General features: G+C 38.7%; 1 protein-coding gene across 1 annotated transcript; it reads right to left on the reverse strand.

Moving 5' to 3' along the window:
• Positions 1-23: 23 nt before the first annotated feature.
• Positions 24-18,197, reverse strand: ankrd13d (ankyrin repeat domain 13 family, member D). The gene is made up of 16 exons (XM_067457931.1): positions 17,366-18,197; positions 17,138-17,273; positions 11,861-11,985; positions 11,297-11,342; positions 10,986-11,129; positions 8,656-8,845; positions 8,502-8,568; positions 6,442-6,523; positions 6,257-6,318; positions 5,524-5,654; positions 5,272-5,429; positions 3,960-4,073; positions 3,706-3,878; positions 2,525-2,604; positions 2,148-2,372; positions 24-518 (listed from the first exon to the last, which is right to left on the reverse strand). The coding sequence occupies exons 1-16, from the start codon at positions 17,447-17,449 to the stop codon at positions 455-457; spliced, it is 1,881 nt and encodes a 626-aa protein (XP_067314032.1). The 5' UTR covers positions 17,450-18,197; the 3' UTR covers positions 24-454.
• Positions 18,198-20,040: the final 1,843 nt, after the last annotated feature.

Consider the following 20,040-nt stretch of genomic DNA (forward strand, 5'->3'; position numbering starts at 1 on the left):
CAAAAACGCCATAACAGAGATCATTGCTGTGAACGTTTGTCAACATTTAATACTTATACTTTCATGTTATCATCCACCATACGTAAACCCATTATTGTATGCCATAGTATTTTCAGTACTTTACCTTTATGCATTATACTCATCAATATTTATCATTTATATTCACATTTTCATCTTTATCATATACAATGAAGTTGAAGTGGACCTTTTATCACTCAAAAGACAGTGAAACTGAGAGGATATCATTCACATTTTCATGCCATGTTTTATCATCTCTTATGAATTGTTTTAGTTTTAGCACACACACTCTCTCCAATTCCTCTGGCTATCCCATCTTTATTATTTTGGAAAATAAATAAAGAGTGATGAATCTATAAGAAGAATAATTTAAAATTGCAGAAAAAAACACAACCAATAAATTACACTTTTAAACCCACATCAAGCATTGCTACAGTTACTTCTCTGTGAGAGACAGCTGTAGTATCCTCTCCAGCTCTTCTTCCTCTTCCCTCCTCGTCCTTTAGGGAACAAAAGAGGAATGTTATTGGCTGATACAAATGAGGAGGAACATTAACTGTTTCACATCTTTTATATTCATTTGAATAGTTAAGTTTATTCTCTGTCATAAGATGATGTGGTATGTGGAAAATCTCTCACATTAAGGGAGCCGTTTACATGACACCACTTTCAACTAAAAAACAGAAGCCTTTATGCGTTTTGCCATTTTTTTACACGGGGGGGGGGGATGTAATTGTGGGGCAAGTTCTCCAACTTAAAAAGATGAGAGAGGCCTCTCATTTTCATCATAGGTACACTTCAACTATGAGAGACAGAATGAGAAAACAAAATCCAGAAAATCACATTGTCTGATTTTAAATAATTTATTTGCAAATGATGGTGGAAAATAAGCATTTGGTCACCCACAAAAAAGCTAGATTTCTGACTCTCTCAGACCTGTAACTTCTTTAAGAGGGTCCTCTGTCCTCCACGCATTACCTTATTATTACTACAGCTCTATTAAAGAGCTGTCAAAGGATGCTGAATTGCACCATACCTAGTGTGAAGCACGGGGGTGGAAATATGCTTTGGGGCTGTTTTCTGCAAAGGGACCAGGACGACTGATCCCTGTAAAGGAAAGAATGAATGGGGCCATGTATCATGAGATTTTGAGTAAAAACCCCTTCCATTAGCAAGAGCATTGCAGATGAAACGTGGCTGGGTCTTTCAGCATGACAATGATCCCAAACACACCTGCTGGGGCAATGAAGGAATGGCTTCGTAAGAAGCATTTCAAGGTCCTGGAGTGGCCTAGCCAGATCTTAACCCCATAGAAAGTCTTTGGAGGGAGTTGAAAATCCATGTTGCCCAGCGACGGCCCAAAACATCACTGCTCTAGAGGAGATCTGCATGGAGGAATGGGCCAAACTACCAGCAACAGTATATAAAAACCTTGTGGTGACTTACAGAAACCTCTGTCGTTGCCAACAAAGGGTATATAACAAAGTATTGAGATTAACTTTTGTTATTGACCAAATACTTATTCCCCACCATAATTTGCAAATAAATTCTTTAAAAATCAGATAATGTGATTTTCTGGATAGTTTCTCATAGTTGAAGTGTACCTATGATGACAGGCCTCTCTCTAAATTACAGGCCTCTCTCTTTTTTAAGTGGGAGAACTTGTACAATTGGTGGCTGACTAAATACTTTTTGCCCCACTGAAATGCTGCAAGTGAAAAGGGGAAGAAATAAAGTAACTTGTAAGACATTTTCTTGTTGTATACAGCTTACAAAACAAAAACATTTTCTCTTGGATGAAAAATCTGTAATGTTCTTATGTTGTAGTTATATAGCGCAACAATATACAATTAAATTAAATTAACTGAACAAACCACAATTTTTCTCTTGGATGAAAAATGTGTAGTAAATTTTCTTGTCATATATATATATATATATATATATATATATATAGTATTTACAAAAAAACGGAACAAAACGAAATTTTCTCAGGTTAAAATGTGCAGTAAATGTTCTTATGTTGTATATATCAAAATAAAAAAAAAATAAAAACATTTCTCTTAAGATGATGAAATGTGTAGTAAATGTTCTTGTCATATGTATCTATAGGACTCCTTCATCATTCGTACCTATCTAACTCCTCTTGTTCTCTGCATGAAAGCTCCATTGCCATGCGTAGCTGTTCATCAAAACTGGTGGCCACAGCAAAGGCTCCCGGCACCCGAGGCTCGACTAGTGAGCTGTAACACGGAGGAGAGTTGAGGGCGGGATCAGATGGGGATAACGGCAGGCTAGGATCTGACTCTCCACTCTCCCCTCCAGCCAGTGACAAAGACAGAGATTCCTGAATCGCCCTATCAGACACAAAGTCGTATTTCAAAGCAGCCGAACAACTGATATGCACATCCTCACACACTGTTATTGATTTACACACACACACACACACACACACACACACACACACACACACACACACACACACACACACACACACACACACACACACCTCTCAAGCTGAGAGTCCTCCTCATAAAGCGGAGGCTGAGAAACTGGACGAGTGTTAGTGAGAGCTTCCCATATGGTCACCTACAGAAACACAGGAAAACAAAGAGAAATTAGGGAGTGGGTGGAAAGCAGTGGAGGAAATGATGGAAAGCTAACGTCTGCAAAATGTTTAGTATTGACTAATTACGATTAATTAGACAATAATAATTAATCACTGATCCGCTGAACAACAGTCGATATGCGTCATTTTCCTGTTATCATAAATCTATAAAGCACTGTATAAATGAAGGTGACTTGACTGGACTATTGCTTCAGTTGAGTCTTGATTTTAGCATCTACTTAGATCTGTTCCTGTCGCATTAACAACATGTTTGAGCACTGAAATGATTACAAACATGTCCGTTGTGAATAATCTCCATCTCAAAAGATGGTGTGTGTATATATATATATATATATATATATATATATATATATATATATATATATATATATATATATATATATATATATATATATATATATATATATATATATAAATGATTAATTATATAATTAGTTATGGTGGCTGGTTAATATGTGGCTTATTTTGTTAAAAATGCTACTGTGAAAATATCTGTAGTGGCTAATCATGGTATGTTTCGTTTTTGCATTAAAGTAAAAGAAAAAAGCTAGATAATTCAAATGCTATAGGGACTCAATTCAATTAAATAATAATTGAAAAAAAATACTACATGTATATGGTGTGACAAAAAAGTAAGCAAAATTATTTTGATTGGAAAATTTGTAGAAAATGTGCTTATCATGCTATAATATATATATATATATATGTTTTTTTTTTTTTTTTTTTTTAAACAATGAACACGGTGGGAAAGTGATCCAGTACTCCAGTAGCCGTGGCTTTGGGAGTTGCTTCATAGGGCAGCGAAGCATTCTGGGAATTGTTGTCTTTTTATCCCCATGATAAAAAATACATTGTCTGTCTTTTCTCAGTCTAGAAGGCATGAAATTCAAAAATATTTTCACATTTCTACTACATTAATGACTCAGTTTAAATACAGATTCATCTTCCTAGCGCTGAAGTTCCCCTTTAAGTACAGCCAGCCAATCAGAATAGAGCTTGCCAGATCGAGGAAGTGCAATATACATCAGTCCATGGAAATACCATCTGATAGATGCCAATACCTGGTCACTCTCCGTTCCCGCGTCCAGCAGGCTCTGCTGTATGGCGAACTGGAGTAAATTATCATCCTCGTCTCTCATCGGTTCACTGCGGCCTGGTCCAAGTGTGGTGTACTCTGGAGGAGGCTCAAACACAGACGGGTCTATTTCACACTGCAGAGGAGGAGGTGTCTGACCTGAAAGCAGCGAGGCGAGGGTGAATAGCCAGCACAGTTACAGCCAGAGGAACTTTGGACCTGAACAGAAGAGATGCATACCAGCCTCTGTGGGTCCTTCTGGAGATTGGACAGTAACAGAACTGACCGGCTCGTCACATCCACACAGATTGCTGAATGTCACTCGAGCATTCAACACGTGGAAGAGAGGAATTTCTACAAGTAAGGACAAGATTTAAGTTAATTTAAAGTGCCCTGTTATGCTATTTTACAGGTCCCTAATTGTGCCTCCTACAACAGGTTCACATGCATGCAAGGTCAAAAAAACACTTTCATTTTCTTATAATAAACAGTGTAGCATCAGCTCTTTAAAACATTTCAATAAAGGACTTAGTCTCTAAAACCTTGTGATTGGTCTCTGCTCTGATTGGTCGGATGGCCCAGTCTGTTGTAATTGATCTACTCTGCTCTGATTGGTCAGATGGTCCAGTCTGTTGTGATTGGTCTACTCTGCTCTGATTGGTCAGATGGTCCAGTCTGTTGTGATTGGTCTCTGCTCTGATTGGTCAGATGGTCCAGTCTGTTGTAATTGATCTACTCTGCTCGGTCAGATGGTCCAGTCTGTTGTGATTGGTCTCTGCTCTGATTGGTCAGATGGTCCAGTCTGTTGTGATTGGTCTACTCTGATCTGATTGGTCAGATGGTCCAGTCTGTTGTGATTGGTCAACTGCTTATGCCGCACGTAGGAAACTAAACGTCCATATGCATGTCTGAATTTCAGCTCCGGATCTTTCTCAACACTTGATACACTGTGAACAGTAACGATGGCGTCGGTTTTACCATATCAATACCAGCGCGAGCCCTCATTCTTTGGAAGTGCAAACAAAGTGGATTTGCTTTAACAGTGCTGAAAACAATGTTTGTCTCGACATTACAACACAGACCAAACTCTTCCAGACCTCAGCAACAATTACAGTGTTTTAGTGGTCAAAGTAGACGTCATTCACAGGCAGCCAATCAAGATCTGGCATTATACAAATAAATTATTCAAAAAGGAAGTAAGACTGGAATTACTGGTGACTTGTTTCAGGCAGTTCAGAATCGGTTCTTTCTTTTAAGAGACAATAAATCAATTTATTTGCACTTTGACATTTAAACTTTCAGACCTTTTACATACACAAACACCCTACACGGAAGATAATATCTGGGAAAAACATATGTATTGCATTGGCAACTGTTTTTGGTGTATTTCTGAGTAAAACAGGATATTCTCACATAAAAAAAAACTTTTGAATAAGATATCAAGGACAAATTTAATTTGCACAGATGAAAAGTTAATAAGACAATTAACATGTATTAAGAAATCATGTTGAGTTTAAGACTGTATTCAACTAGATGTGTCTCTTCTTCTCACCTATCTTTACAGGAAAGCCAGGTGGTAGGCGTAGGGTGATGAAATCACGCAGCTTGGCAAAGTGGGCGTTAGATATGGCCATGAGGTCAATGATGGGCGTCACCTGCTCAGCCAGCGAGAGAGGATGAACTTCACTCAACCACAGAGTGGCTTTAAACCTAAAAGAGACAGACAAAGGTAAAGAGACAAACAACATAATCTTAATTCACGTACAAACACTGTTCAGGCATGGAGTTGCCATAGAGACAGTACCTCTGCACTTTGCTGGTAAGCTCAATGGGCCGCCCAATATCTCTGCCGTTCAGGTTAAACTCTGCATCGAAGTACTCCTCTGCTGTGATAGCTGTTGGATTATGGGGACTAGCGCACTGAGAAACCTGACTCTACAAACACAATATACAAATGAATCAGTGTTAGCTGCATTTATTTGATAAAAATACAGTAAAAAGATAATAGTATGAAATATTATTACAATTTGAAATAACTGTAAAATATTTTTAATGTCATTTATTTCTGTGATGCAAAGCTGAATTTTTAGTATTATTAGTCCAGTCTTCAGTGCCACATTCTAAATTTGGAGCTCAAGAAACAATTCTTATTGTTGTGCTGTTTAATATCCTTTTGTGATACATTTTCCCACAATTATTTGATAAATAGAACGTATTTAAAGAGCAGAATTTATCTGAAATTATATAAGACGATTATAAATGTCTTAAAATGTCCTAACCCCAAAATATGAATGGTAGTTTATGTTTATTACTATTCTTTTTTATGTGTTATTTTGTTATGTTTTAAATTATTATAGTCATTTAATAATCATTTAACAATGAAATGATTTCATTTAAATTACTTTGTTAATGTAATTTCTAAATATATGATTAATTTGTCTTTTTTTTTTAAATTATAGTTAAAATATATAGTTAAATATATTGAAAATGTCAATAAAAACAAAAATGACATGCAAGTGACCACTGATCACCCTCACCCCAGTACTAGAGATGTGCTGCTCCGCAATACCGAGGAACGACTGTAGAGGAGTTCTAGATCCTGAAAGCACAGAGGAGGCCAGGAGCGTGTAGAAGGTGACGTACAAAAGGACAACACATTTCAAACACTGTCTCAGAATGTATATTTATTAGTTAAATTGACTGTCTGTATGGGTTTTTGTACCTTTACTCCTAGACTTGTCCTGATCAGAAAGGTGTTCAGTCCGAGAGCGTGTCACTAACTCCACATTACAAGCACTGTAAACCTACAATTATATAATTAAAAAAAGCAATTAGGTAGTCCCGGTGCACAGATGTTTTCAGCGGGACTCAGAGTTAAAGGTAGCCTGGATGCCAGCCGAACTTAGCCTCGCCCACAAAATGTTTAGGTCGGGCAGTTCGGTCTGGATCCATAGAGGAGTAATTATCTCCGAACAGAAACTGTTCAGACCAATGAAATCATCAGGGTGGGCTTTAGATGATAACGGACAGATGATCAACAGTAACGTAATCATCCACGTCATCAAAGGGGCTTGGATTATATTTGTTCGAACGAAGAACTTGTTTGTATATGCATTCACCTTCAAAATTTCTCTCAGAAATGATGATAATGTTGGGTAGGTATTAAAAAAAAAAATTTCTACAACACCGGCAAAGATCGTTTATTCCAGCCTGATTTCAGCGCGTGTGCAGACAGGGTTGCCAAGTTTTTACAACAAAACCCGCCAACTACTAGCCCAAAACAATAGCTTCTCGGGGGGTTCTCTGGGGGAAAATGGCGTTTGGGGGTAAAATGTGTGTTATTTTGGTAAGGTTGCCTGCTAAAATTCGCACTCATGGGTCTATATATCACATAATAGTCGCTTCAACCCGCGGACATAGAAAACAACCCGCGGGGGAAAAAACGCGGACTTAGCAACACAGTGCAGTTGAACTATGTTGACATTTGACAATGCGTCGCTTCGTTGCTCTGATTGGTTGTAGGTCTATCCAATTGAGGTCTTTCCTGGTTCGGTTGAAACACGCCCCATAATCACAGCCCAATGGAGCAGTTTCAGACTCATATTCTGACTAGAATTGAGTATGACCACGTCAGGCTAAGTTAAAGGTGCACTAGGAGATTTCTGAACATTTAAATCAATGCTTTAAAACAAACAAAAACTATATTGTACATTGTTTGTACATAGTCCTGGGTGTGTAAATAGGATAAAAAAATCTAAGTGGATTGGACCAATCCATGGAGCACCACAACACACTTGTAGCCAATCAGAAGTAGGGGTGTATCTTCTTTTGATGGGGGAGGAGAGAGAGTGAGCAAGAGGGAGATTTGAAGAAATACTGTAGATGGCTGAGAGACATTACAAAAAAAGGGTGTATTATTGATGTAAAAGTCCAGACCCTGAACTTAAGATGAATCTGTTTCTAAGAGAAAAAAAACGTCTTATATTCAGAACAATTCAACCATGGTTACGATCAGGTTAATATTAGAATAGCTTTCCAGCGCTGGAGAGACCAAAGCGGGAAGGCTTGAAAACGGTTGCTTTGTTTAATAATAATACTACAATGTAAAAAAGACGGGGGAAAAATGAATAAAAAGTAAAAATATAGAATAATAAAAACAATCAACAAATAAAAGCCTTTCTGAACAGAAAAGTCTTCAGTTCTGCTTTAAATTGGTCCAGGCTCTGTACTGCTCTCAGCTCACAGGGAAGGTGGTTCCAAAGCCGCGGTACGAAGCCTGGTGTTGGGGAACGGAAGAAGCATGTGGCCTGACGATCTGAGGGTGCAGGTGGAGGATTTCAAAGTGTTGAGTTCTTGAAGATCTGGTGGTGCATGTCCGGTGATGCAATTATGAGCAGGAGGATTTTGTAGACGAAACAGGGAGCCAGTGCAGTGAGTGTAGAATGGGATGTGATCATATTTACGGACTCTCATAAGGACGCTTGCAGCGTTGTTCTGGATGTATTGTAGAGCTTTTGGATATTTCTGCCAGAAATCCCTCTGTTTCTACTCAATATGTGTTTTGTGTTTTCTCATTGTTTTTTAAGATATGCTGTAATGACAGCTGATTTATCCATACTCACACTGAATTACGCACCAGCTATTAGCGTTCGTGAGGGGTGGAGCAATAAAGTGAGGGCTGTTTGTTTGGATGTTGATTTCAAATATCAACAGAGTTTCTCACAAATCACTCACTGTATATTTATAGGCCTATTAAAATGCTTAAAGTGAAATTAGACCCACCTTTGCTTCATATCCACTCACAACCTCCGTCTTCTCTGAGCGCCATCCCCAAATTCCAGACTTATTTCTACAGTCAGGGCAGAACAGAGAATTAGGTATCCATTCCTTACAGACTCAGAGTAATTAATATCTGTGGGAAATGTTCTTCCTGTACCTCTCAAAGGCAATGTTGCGTGTGTTGAGATGAGTGGACACTATAGGAGAGGTGAGTCTCTGGGCCGTGTTTTCTTGTGAGGGCAGCATGGCGGCGAGCAGTGAGGGAGTGTCGCGTGGAGACAGAGACAGCGGTTCTGTATACACCACCTGCTTCTCGTGGTCCACCTCCATCACTAATGCCCCACTCTCTACAAAACACAAGCCTCTTCAAACCCCTGAACTCTGCATGTGCACCCTGCTTGAGTGTGTGTTGAAGAGGACCTATTAAACTTAGTTACATTTTCAACTTTCTTCATTGTGTAATGTTGCTGTTTCAGCATGAAAAAAGTTCTGCAAAGTCACAAAGTTACTCCAAAGGGAGTTACAGTCGGGCAAAAAATAATTTAGTCAGCCACCAATTGTGCAAGTTCTCACACTGAAAAAGATGAGAGAGGCCTGTAATTTTCATCATAGATGCGCTTCAACTATGAGAGACAGAATGGGAAAAAAATCCCCAAAATCACATTGTCTGATTTTTAAAGAATTTATTTGCAAATTATGGTGAAAAATAAGTATTTGGTCACCTACAAAAAAGCTAGATTTCTGGCTCTCTCAGACCTGTAACTTCTTTAAGAGGCTCCTCTGTCCTCCACGCATTACCTTATTATTAATGGCACCTGTTTGAACTCGTTATCAGTATAAAAGACACCTGTCCACAACCTTAAACAGTCAGACTCCAAACTCCACTATGTCCAAGACCAAAGAGCTGTCAAAGGACACTAGAAACAAAATTGTAGACCTGCACCAGGCTGGAAAGACTACATCTGCAATAAAGGTAAGCAGCTTGGTATGAAGAAACCAACAGTGGGAGCAATTATTAGAAAATGGAAGACATACAAGACCACTGATAATCTCCCTCGATCTGGGGATCCACGCAAGATCTCACCCTGTAGGGTCAAAGTGATCACAAGAACAGTGAGCAAAAATCCCAGAACCACACGGGGGGGCCTAGAGAATGACCTGCAGAGAGCTGGGACCAAAGTAACAAAGGCTACCATCAGTAACACACTACGCAAATCCTGCAGTGCCAGATGTGTCCCCCTGCTTAAGCCAGTACATGTTCGGGCCCGTCTAAAGTTTGCTAGAGACCATTTGGATGATCCAGAAGAGGATTGGGAGAATGTCATATGGTCAGATGAAACCAAAATATAACTTTTTGGTAAAAACCCAACTTGTTGTGTTTTGAGGAAAAAGAATGCTGAATTGCACCATACCTACTGTGAAACAGGGGGGTGGAAACATGCTTTGGGGCTGTTTTTCTGCAAAGGGACCAAGGGATGACTGATCCGTGTAAAGGAAAGAATGAATGGGGGCATATATTGTGAGATTTTGAGTAAAACCTCCTTCCATCAGCAAGGGTAATGCAGATGAAACAAGGCTGGGTCTTTCAGCATGACAATGATCCCAAACACACCGCCCGGGCAACGAAGGAGTGGCTTCGTAAGAACCATTTCAAGGTCCTGGAGTGGCCTAGCCAGTCTCCAGATCTCAACCCCAGAGAAAATATTTGGAAGGAGTTGCCCAGCGTCAGCCCCAAAAGTTCTGTTTGGTTTGCTCTATAGGGGATGGAGGAATGGGCCAAACTATCAGCTACAGTGTGTAATCTGTGGCAACTTGAAGAAAATGTTTGACCTCTGTTATTGCCAACAAAGGGTATTTAACAAAGTATTTAGATTAACTTTTGTTATTGACCAAATACTTATTTTTCACCATAATTGGCAAATAAATTCTTTAAAAACCAGACAGATTGATTCTGTCTCTCATCGCTGAAGTGTACCTATGATGAAAATTACAATCCTCTCATCTTTTTAAGTGGGAGAACTTGCACAATTGGTGGCTGACTAAATATTGTTTTGCCCCATTGTGTTCTCTATATTAGTGCAGAGTGTTTCTGAACTCCCTGAAACACTGCGATTGTAGTCTTGAGTTTTCTCCCAGGAACATCCCAACAATCCACATTTAAATAATTCCCACCCAAGTCACATGCAAAATAGAAGCGACGCCTGGATTAGTTGCATTAGAAGTGTGTCAAAACTGTCGGTTATGGTAAGGGGCGTGACATTTCGGAAACATGCTCGAAGCAATTGACCAATCACAACACACCAGTCCAGCTGACCAATCAGAGCACACTTTTCAGAAGGAGGGTCTTTCATAGAGAGAGAGCATTACTGACAGACTGGGAAGAAAGGTGCTGCAACAATGTAAATTATGTGAAAAATAATGTGTCAAGCATGAAAACCTATTCTAGTAAGTTAATTCAACTAAATCAAGGCCACTTTAAAGACTCACCTCCACCTTTGAAGATGTAGCTGCGTCGGCCCTTAAGCCAGGTCATGTGCTCAAAGCCCAATAAAGTGGTGTCCACCCTCAAACATGAACCGCTTTTCCATACACGATACACATCGCTTGGACAAACTTTCGACACTAGAGGAACTGAAACAGAATAACAACTGAATGTCGAGCAATTGATCACAGGAGCTGTCCACATCTGTGGTGCTGAAACGGTTAAGTTGCAATCTAGGCTGTCATTGGTGGGACAGTAGCGATCTATAGTGAAAGCGTTTGTGGGTCTTTCCGAAAATTTTAGTTCTTCAACTTACCCCAGCTAGTAAATTCCCATTTCATCTCCACATAGAAATCGCGTGCCTGCATGCAGAAAAAGACAACATGATTTTTGTATATTTATATAGCACATTTCACAATGCACACAATCACGATGTTAATGTTTATAGCATTTTAATGCCTTATCTCATTTAGCAGATTAGAGATGGGTGATAATACTGTTACATTTTGCGAAGATACAAACAATCAAGCAGTTGAGATTTGTTACGTACTAGAATATATTGCTTTCCATGGTTAGTATTATATGTATGCGGATAAAATTGGATATAATATACATGTATATCCAACTTTATATATAGAGCTGGGTGGTAATACAGTTTACAATCTTGTAGCCGCTATTTGCAATAAAGTTTGGATTTACGTATATAAGAGCAGTTGTATAATTGTTATTAATTATTTATCTGTTAGTTAATTTGTGTTATTCCTTTATGTGTTGATAATGAGAATAATGAAGCCTGTGAGGTTTTACAAAGGCTGGATCTACCCAGTGAACGGACATCAAATGCACCTTCAATCAGGGTGTACGTGTGCATGTGCATCACCTGTCTGAGTTTGCTCAGTAGCTCAGGAATACCAGCCAGTCTCTCTGTGGCTCTTCTGAAGTCTCTGTACTGAAGGACCAGCTGCACCAGCTCAGGGTCTCCCGTGCTCACTGCTTCCTGCAAAACTGCACACATAATTCAACACTGCCATCACCACTGGCCTGCCCCCATGATATATACTAAAGATGCACATGCAACAGGTCCTACTTGACCCGCTCCGAGCGGGATTCGAACCGTGGTCTCCGGCATGGGAGGCAGGGGCACTAACGCAGCCACTAGCGTTTGTCAATAGAGCGTCTCTTAAGATCAGAGAAGTGAGGTCTATGTCGGTTACACTCACCCCCTTAAACCTCACTCCTATCCGTCACGGCACTAAATGTAACCAATCCCACTCAACCTGCTCCGAGCGGGATTTAAACCTGGGTCACTGGCATGGGAGGTGGGCGCTTTAATAAGGAGGCTAAAGACCGCAGCCTCTAGCATCAGTCACTAGAGCGCCTCTTGAGATCAGGGGAGTGGGGTTTACACACAGCTCTTACTGGCCTATGTCAGCTACACGTGAGTTGGGAAAACTAGAAAAAGTTAAATTATACACTTAATTATTCATTTTGTCCTCTGTGGGATTCAGACCTGTATTAATTTGTTTTTGTCTTTTCTGAGGAATTAATAAAAAATATATTCTCCTGAATGCAATAACAGCTCTTTCTCAAGTGAATAGGGAATTACGACTGACGTTTGCACATTATTTTATTATTATATGCAGTTGCGTAAACCCGAGATAAAAAATATTTGTAATGTATTTTGTTATGTCAGTTTCTCAACTACTCTCTAGGTGTATTTAGGGCTGTTCCCTTCAGGGGTCTCCACAGCGAATCATCTGCCTCTTCCTTCTTCATTCAAAGAAACCATAGGCTGTCAAAAATATGGACGACACATATTTCTTCATTCTCTTCCGCTAAAGCAAAGTGAGGTCTTTTTACAGTCTATGACCAGGACGCGAAAAGCTTCCTGATCTGCATAAAAGCGAGCCATAAACTGAATCACTATAATTACACAAATAATTCTACAAGACGAAATACATTTCTTTCACTGTAAAAAATCAATAATGATATTAAGAATACATTCAAAAGTATGTTATGTTCGAAACCTTCTGTATGGCGCCGGTTACGTGACGTCATCGCCACCGCGACTTTTTTAGGATCAATCATTAAAAAAGTCATTTTTTAACACATCACTTGAATATATTAAAAATTTATTTTTGTATTGCCCTTTTTCTATTTCATTTTGGACTGACTTTAAAATAGATATTCCTAAAATTCCTAGTATTAGAATTTAGAACCTCATGACATTTTACTTTGTTTCCAAATCCCACATTTTTTTTGAAAAACTTAAAAAAAAAACATTTTGCCGAAGTTTTATATGTATGACACAAATAAAAGAACCCTTTCCTATATTACCTTTTATAAGACTGATCTCACAGTATGCTTTGAAACCTTTTCAAACATGAGATCACAAAACAAAAAGTTTTCTACCTTGATTCATAAACTTAGATTTTTGTATTTATGTGTATTGTTCATTTTATACTTGTTATTGTTATTCTCTCATTTACACATTTTGAGCTGTATTTACAATGCTTTGTATTAATCGTTTTTTATTGTATTATACTTGAAATGTCTGTACTTGAACTAAATAATAAAATAAAAAATAATTAAAAAACAAATTATTGTTTTAAAGATAAAAATGTCTCCTGACACTATTAAAGTCATACTAATTTTGTACTTTAATTTAAAGTACATACAAACTAAAAGTAATGTTATTTTTATAATAATGGTACAGCAAATGTTTTTGCTGTATAAAGGCCTACATACGTTTGATCAAACACTCACCATATGATATAAAATGAAGTAAAACCGGTTTAATAAACTACTTTTAAGTGACATTAAACAAGTAAACAAAACAAACAACATTTTATCCAAAAAACATTTATTCAGTAGTCATTTTTAAAATATTTTTTTTAAAACGTCAGTTGAATGTGTCATCAAAGGCTTGTGTTCTAAGTCAAAACTCATTCCTCCATTGATTCATACAAAACTGTGGTTACTGCAGATTGGCCAACGCAGTCGCCAGGAGGAAGCTCCTTTGACCAATGAGAAACCTCTCACCACGCCCCCTACCTCCTGACTAGGGCTGGGCGATATGGCCAAAAATTCATATCCCGATATAGCTCATTTGATATCCCGATAACGATATACATAACGATATAGCAATTTTTCTGTTAATTCAGTTTATGAATAGTCTATACAAAATTGCAATGTGGAAATGCAGTTTGAAATGATATACAAAACAAATAAAGGTATGGACTACATTTTTATTTTATTTAGATCCTTTTTTTCAAGCAAGACAGTTGGTAAAGTTAACACCTGCCTAGGGATGTTAACCGATGACCGTTTGACCGATGGTTGACCGTATCAACGTTAATCGATCAAAGTTGTCGGTTAAAAAAAAATGAAAAGTGATCTCTAAATTAGGCTATTATAGACAGTGGACTAAACGCTACTACAGTTAGCCATCTCATTCCAAAATCTTTTTGTGTGAAGTGAACATATTCCTCACACTCAATTTTCCATAACTCGCCTGTTTGTACTTAATAAACCAATAAAAACATTTGACGCGAGGTCACAGCGTTTGGGTTTGTGCGCTCAGAAGGTTTGCAAAAAGTAAACAGGCTAAACACTCGAGGTTAGAGCCAGAGCAGACGACGGTATGAAGCGTGCATTTCGCTTAAGATGGGCTTGCATTTGGAAATATCTACATTTCAGTGGTAACACATAAGGTGTTGATCGTCTTTTTTTTATTATTGTTAGCACTACCTCGAACTAAAGCCGCGACGTCTCTTCGGAGCTGTCATTTTCTTAAATGAGCCGCGGCAATGTTTCAAATGAGCTTCTTACGCTAGACAAACGCCATCACCTTGACCAAACCATTTCGAAACTAAGGAGCCATTGTCCTCAGATTACAAACAAGCTCCTCGGCGGCGCGTTTGCGGGACTCGTGTTTCGCGCTGTGGGGGATTTTAAAAAAGTGACGTGAGTGGACGGTAGCGCTAGGAGGACAGTGCATGTGTATGTGTGTGTGTGTGTGGGAGAGAGAGATAGAGAGAGCTGGAGTGCGGCTCGCGGCTGTTATTTCAAATTCGCCATCCCTACACCTGCCATTAAAATATTTCAATATATGGCTATATGGTGTGCCACGCGTAAAAGCCCGTTGCAGCGTCTGTGTCTGAAGTTTGTTTTGAGCGCTATGCCACCACTCTGGCATAATTACTCTGAGAATTACCCTGATCTGAACCGCGTCTACTACCGTCTTTCTCCATGTTTGTTTATGTATTGCAGCGTGCATGGGCATGCCGTGGCGTGAGGTGCATCTTGACGTAAAGTTCTGCCGTAAACGCCTTATCGTGGCGTAAGCGATAGAGCCTTATATAAAACGATAGACATTTTCTATCGTCCAGACGATATATTTCGTCATATCGCCCAGCCCTACTCCTGACACGCCCCTACCTCTTGCCACGCCCATTACTCCAAGCTGCAGCTACCCCTGTCTCCCTATTTTTATCAATTCCTGCATGTTAAGACATTAATTGACATATGCACAACATTAAAATAAAAGAAGCTTAAAAGAACATTGAGATTTAACATTCGAGCAATGATTATAGTATATATTTGTATTAAACTGAGAGATTTAAACAACTACTGAATTTAAATATAACAGTACCAAAACAGTATGCCACAGATGATCGCTTCTGCTTTTTCCACTCATGCGTATGTGGGGAACCGAGTGCTGTTTATATTACATACATTATTCGAGTGTGTTGAAAGTGTTGTTATAATTCTACTTTGTACGTTCACTCGGTGGCAACTATGAGACACTGCAGTGAGCTAGCTTTATATCAGGCATGGTAAAACACGGTACTCCCGGTAAATCAAGAACATAGACTGTAAAAAAATATGGACGTAGTGTCCGTGACGTCACCCATAGGATTCTGATAAGCCGTTCTGAAGCTTAAAGTAGGGGCGAGCTGGGCGTTGCCATCTTGTGAGCGAGTCAACGCGTGTCACTCCCGGATAACAGAAAATGGGCAAAAAGGCGGGATGTGCGCGGAGCTGAGGTGACGCAATAACTATAGACGGCGGATAAATGGCTATCCACCTGTAACCACGCCCTTAATTATGCAGAACCTTAAGGCTTTATATAACGGAAACGAATGAGTTATAAAAAAATTCACCCCCCTCAGAGTTGTCATGAAGATCAAAATTAGCATTATAAGCCAAAACCACAATTTGTACCAGGCTGTAAACATGTTTTTTTCTGCTTTAAAGTTGAGAATTTTAACATGGGGCTCAATGAGATTCTGCTCCCTTCTGGAGCCTGCCTCTAGTGGCCAGTTAAGGAATTACAGTTTACATTACTTCCGTATTGGCTTCAAGAGAGATCGCGGGAGGTTGCCGCTTGATCAAGAAAACCAAATTTAAACAATAAGACTAACTGTGTTGAACTCTATAATAATTAGTTTTCTGGCAATGAATGTATTCAAACAGTTGCTCATCTGTCTAATAAAATATAATATATTAAAGCTCCTTTGGTGTTTACATGGTTTCTACAAAATAAAACCGGAAACCGGTGGTAACATGGGTATGATGACTTTGATAGGTGACACACGGACACGGTCCATGTCCTGGTTAAAATGGCTTATTTCTCTGGATTTAAACATTTTTGGAAGCATTTGGGATAATGTAAGTAGGCTACACAAGTCAACAAAATATTTAATATTGTTCTAGTGGTTGTTGGATATTTTAAACCAAAAATCTTACATATTGTGCCTTTAACCAGAGGTGGTAACTCAGCCTTGTCATTATAAACAATGATGTGTTTGATAACTACAACCAGTTATAAAACATCTAGTATCAAGTAGTATCAAAAGGTTGCTGACACTGACACTAAGCATTTTCTCACCCTAAAAGTCCTACATTTAAAAATAAATGTATCAATATAAAACTTACCAAATAGTTTTGGTGAACTTTACTGCGTCCAGTTAGGAGGTCCACCTGACCCCTCCATTCGTTCCAGATTTTAAATATAATACAATACAAGCTCATCATTGATGGAAAAGTCCAAATTTCTTTTGTGTTCCATAGAGGAACTTAACACGGGCTTTGGACACAATTCACTAAAAAAATTCACTATACAATTGGAAGCATTGTAATGGTTCGTGTGTACCTGTCCACCCCTGTGTGCTGCTGTGTGTGGGGTCAGCGTTGTGTCTCAGTAAGACGCGCGTGGACTCCAGGTGCCCGAGACACACTGACAGCTCGAGCGGCGAGCGCCCGCGCGGATCCAGCCGCTGCATGTCATGCTGAAATACACACACACATAAAACAACAATCAAACCGGATTAATAGACGGGGAAAACCCATGATTTAAAATAATAAAGAGTGTTCCGTGCACCTGCTGTTTCAGAAGCTCTCGGTCCAGTTCTTGATATTGATTGTTCCACACAAGAAAATGTAAAGGAAACGCCTCTTCAGCCATTTCAGCGACGTTGAATTTAAGTTTTCAGTTGTCTATATTTTATTTAACGTAATTTATTTGGTCGCCGAATAGGCTTTCAGAAAATGTTTGTTGGGCAGCGGCCACTTTTTCATGAAGCGACGTTTATTTACGGACCGTTCATTTCATTTGATAAGATGTGTCGTTTAATCTGCTCTGTGACTGAATTCCCTCAGTACTCCATATGTCTCATTTACACTCGGGTTTGTGTGTTATTTCGCTGTAAATCCCTCTGTTTGCTGAAAATATCCACAGAATGTCAAGCAAACAGCTGCTTAGCTAGCGAAGCTACGTCAAAATATTTGCAAATCTTTATAAAATATCCTCTTCGAAGCTAAAAGGATTGCAGATTGATCGGTAAAAATGAGCGGCGTTCCGTTAAATGAGGTAAAATCGAGAGCATGCATGAGTTGGAGGTTTATTTGGAGTAAAGCATCCTTGAGTTAGCAGATAGCTTCCCATCATCCTCATCATCAGGCTAGTGCTGGTAGAGCGCGCTGACACATGATGTTCTCACTATCCACTGATAGAGAAAACGACTTGTTTCCATTATATTCCAGTCGGGCTGCAAGGATCTGGAGGGAAACGGAAGATAAAGCAGCGCAGTCAGCAAACGGAGGCCTAATATCCACCCATGTCTATGTGAAAAATGCATCGGATGCGGGCTTGGCTGTGCTGATGATACCCTCATGCGCCTTCAGCATGGAGGCTGGATGTAACTCATCTGAGATCAGACAGCTGCGTGAGCAGAATATATAAACTCACCTGAGATCAGATTACATCACATGCAGAATTTTAAACTTACCTAAAATCACACTGCATCTATAAATTATAAACTATTTATCTTTATAAATATTATAATCATAAACCCTTCTGATTTCAGACAGCACATTAAACTGAATTTATAAACCCATATGAGATCAGGCAACACCTTAAACTGAATTCATACTCGTCTGAGATCAGACAGCACCTTAAAGTGAATTCACACTCATCTGACATAATACAGCACTTTAAACTGAATTCACACTCGTCTAAGATCAGACAGCACCTTAAGCTGATTTAATATTCATTAGAGATCAAACAACACCTTAAACTGAATTCACACTCATCTAAGATCAGACAGCACTTTAAACTGAATTCACACTCGTCTAAGATCAGACAGCATCTTAAACTGATTTAATATTCATTTGAGATCAGACAAAACTTTAAACTGAATTCACACTCGTCTAAAATCATACACTACTTTAACCTGAATTCACACTCGTCTATGATCAGACAGCACCTTAAACTGAATTCACACTCATCTGAGATCAGACAGCACCTTAAACTTAATTTACGCTCGTCTGATATCAGACAGCACCTAAAACTGATTTAATATTCATTTGAGATCAAACAGCACCTAAAAGTGAATTCACACTCATCTGAGATAATACAGCACTTTAAACTGAATTCACACTCGTCTAAGATCAGACAGCACCTTAAGCTGATTTAATATTCATTTGAGATCAAACAGCACCTTAAACTGAATTCACACTCATCTAAGATCAGACAGCACTTTAAACTAAATTCACACTTGTCTAAGATCAGAGAGCACTTTAAACTGACTTCACACTCATCTAAGATCAAACAGCACCTTAAACTGATTTAATATTCATTTGAGATCAGACAGCACCTTAAACTGAATTCACACTCGTCTGAGATCAGACAGCACTTTAAACTGAATTCACACTCGTCTAAGATCAGACAGCACCTTAAACTGATTTAATATTCATTTGAGATCAGACAGCACCTTAAACTGATTTAATATTCATCTGAGATCAGAGAGCACTTTAAACTGAATTCACACTCGTCTAAGATCAGACAGCACCTTAAACTGATTTAATATTCATTTGAGATCAGACAGCACCTTAAACTGAATTCACACTCGTCTGAGATCAGACAGCACTTTAAACTGAATTCACACTCGTCTAAGATCAGATAGAATCTTAAACTGATTTAATATTCATTTGAGATCAGACAGAACTTTAAACTGAATTCACACTCGTCTAAAATCATACACTACTTTAACCTGAATTCACACTCGTCTATGATCAGACAGCACCTTAAACTGAATTCACACTCATCTGAGATCAGACAGCACCTTAAACTGAATTCACGCTCGTCTGAGATCAGACAGCACCTAAAACTGATTTAATATTCATTTGAGATCAAACAGCATCTTAAAGTGAATTCACACTCATCTGAGAAAATACAGCACTTTAAACTGAATTCACACTCGTCTAAGATCAGACAGCACCTTAAGCTGATTTAATATTCATTTGAGATCAAACAGCACCTTAAACTGAATTCATACTCATCTAAGATCAGACAGCACTTTAAACTAAATTCACACTCGTCTAAGATCAGAGAGCACTTTAAACTGAATTCACACTCGTCTAAGATCAGACAGCACCTTAAACTGATTTAATATTCATTTGAGATCAGACAGCACTTTAAACTGAATTCATACTCGTCTGAGATCAGACTGCACTTAAACTGTATTCACACTCCTCTAAGATCAGACAGCATCTTAA

The sequence above is a fragment of the Pseudorasbora parva genome, chromosome 11, assembly GCF_024679245.1.
Source record: "Pseudorasbora parva isolate DD20220531a chromosome 11, ASM2467924v1, whole genome shotgun sequence".
Taxonomy (NCBI): Eukaryota; Metazoa; Chordata; class Actinopteri; order Cypriniformes; family Gobionidae; genus Pseudorasbora; species Pseudorasbora parva.